At 56.0% G+C, this 1,533-nt stretch overlaps 1 protein-coding gene across 1 annotated transcript; it reads left to right on the top strand.

The window, feature by feature from the left end:
• Positions 1–1,032: 1,032 nt before the first annotated feature.
• Positions 1,033–1,521, top strand: FIBRA_08999 (uncharacterized protein; the record flags this gene model as incomplete). Its single annotated transcript, XM_012330602.1, has 1 exon — positions 1,033–1,521. One exon carries the CDS (start codon positions 1,033–1,035, stop codon positions 1,519–1,521), a length of 489 nt encoding a protein of 162 aa, XP_012185992.1.
• Positions 1,522–1,533: the final 12 nt, after the last annotated feature.

Below are 1,533 nucleotides of genomic sequence, written 5' to 3' on the forward strand. Positions count from 1 at the left end.
ATATCCCTCACTGCGACGTTCATACTTGGGATCAGACTCGTCGGTGTACCCCACATCGCGGCGTTCGTATTTGGGGTCGGACTCGTCGGTGTACCCCTCGTCGCGGCGTTCGTACTTGGGATCAGACTCGTCGGTGTATGCGCCGGCTGGGACGGGAAGCATGTCAGCGAGGAACGCGAATGCGAACAGAGCGACAAGACAGAAGACGGACCGTGGCGACCGTAATTGGCATCTGTGTGATATGAAGGTAGAACTGTATGAGCAACGTGTGCAAAGAGGTTGGAGGGAGGTGCTCAAATGCTCACCGATGCCGTCGGCTAAGAGGTCTTTCTCGTATGCGGAGGAGCGGGAGTCTACGAAGATTGTATGGTTAGTGACAAGATATGGGGGAGAGTGTATGACTGACGCGCAGTGGGGATGGCGAGAGCGACGAGGGGTAGGAGAGCAGTAAAGACGAGAGAGAGACGCATGATGGGTGAGAAGGTAGGATCCGAGGGGATGCTGGGGGGATTGGGGGGCGAGAGCGAGGGCTTTTATATGTCGAGGGACCAGGCGCAGACACTCACTGACCGATGGGTGCCGCTGCGTGGTACTCCATCGTCCCTCGCGAGGACATCACCAAAATCCGCAGAACAATATCCACAAAAGTGGTAATTGTCAGCCTATTATAATCCTGGTGTGAATATGTCTGAATGGAAAGGCACAGGTATACGGCCCATTGTGGTCTCCAGTAAATCCCAACTCGGCCCAAACCTGAGCTTGTCTGCTTAGATAACGCACCGTGTCGGATCATCTGATGATTGTACGGTATTATATTGTTTTGTGCATTTTGCTGATGGAGGTGCATCGGCACTTGGTCGTGACTTGGAAGAGACTCAAGAGTCGAGAATGTCTCCGATCTCGAGCCGTGACCGGCGCGTGCATCCCATCAGTCCGTGCCACTGGATCAGAGAGAAGCCCGAGGTCTCGGCGCCAGCCACTCTAACGCTTCTTCAATATATTAGAATCGGGTGTATACTGGTCCATTCAAAGATGCTGATCGCGGAGCGCGGGCACATTGCGTTATCTGCGCCTGCACGACAAATGTCCTCTTCTTCAGCTCGGGGTCAGTCCATCCAGCAGCCCACCCTCGCAGCATGTCTCCCCCGTCTGAACGGTATTCCCCCATCGCCCAAGACGATCCCCATGGCTCCTCCGAGAAACTCCTCACCCAGCATGCAGGCGTGGAAGTGGTCGACAACGACGTCTGCCCGTGCAGCCGCCATCGCACTTCAGCCTGGCGTCGCTCCTGGCTCTGGCTGCTCGTCGCCTTCCTACTCTTTCTCAACATTGCCGGTCTCGTCACCTTCCTCCTTCGCCCCAGATGCACCAATGGAGATGACCTCCTCAACGCCCACTGTACATCCTCCTGTTCGTTCATATATCCTCGCTGACCCGCCTCTCCAGCTCCCGTATATCCCGCCATTGAATACAACGTCGCCCACTTCAATGGCACCATCGGATTCCGCTCCCCGTACGTAGGCATCGGCCCCG

The sequence above is a fragment of the Fibroporia radiculosa genome, assembly GCF_000313525.1.
Source record: "Fibroporia radiculosa TFFH 294 genomic supercontigs, scaffold5911, whole genome shotgun sequence".
In the NCBI taxonomy this organism is placed as follows: domain Eukaryota; kingdom Fungi; phylum Basidiomycota; class Agaricomycetes; order Polyporales; family Fibroporiaceae; genus Fibroporia; species Fibroporia radiculosa.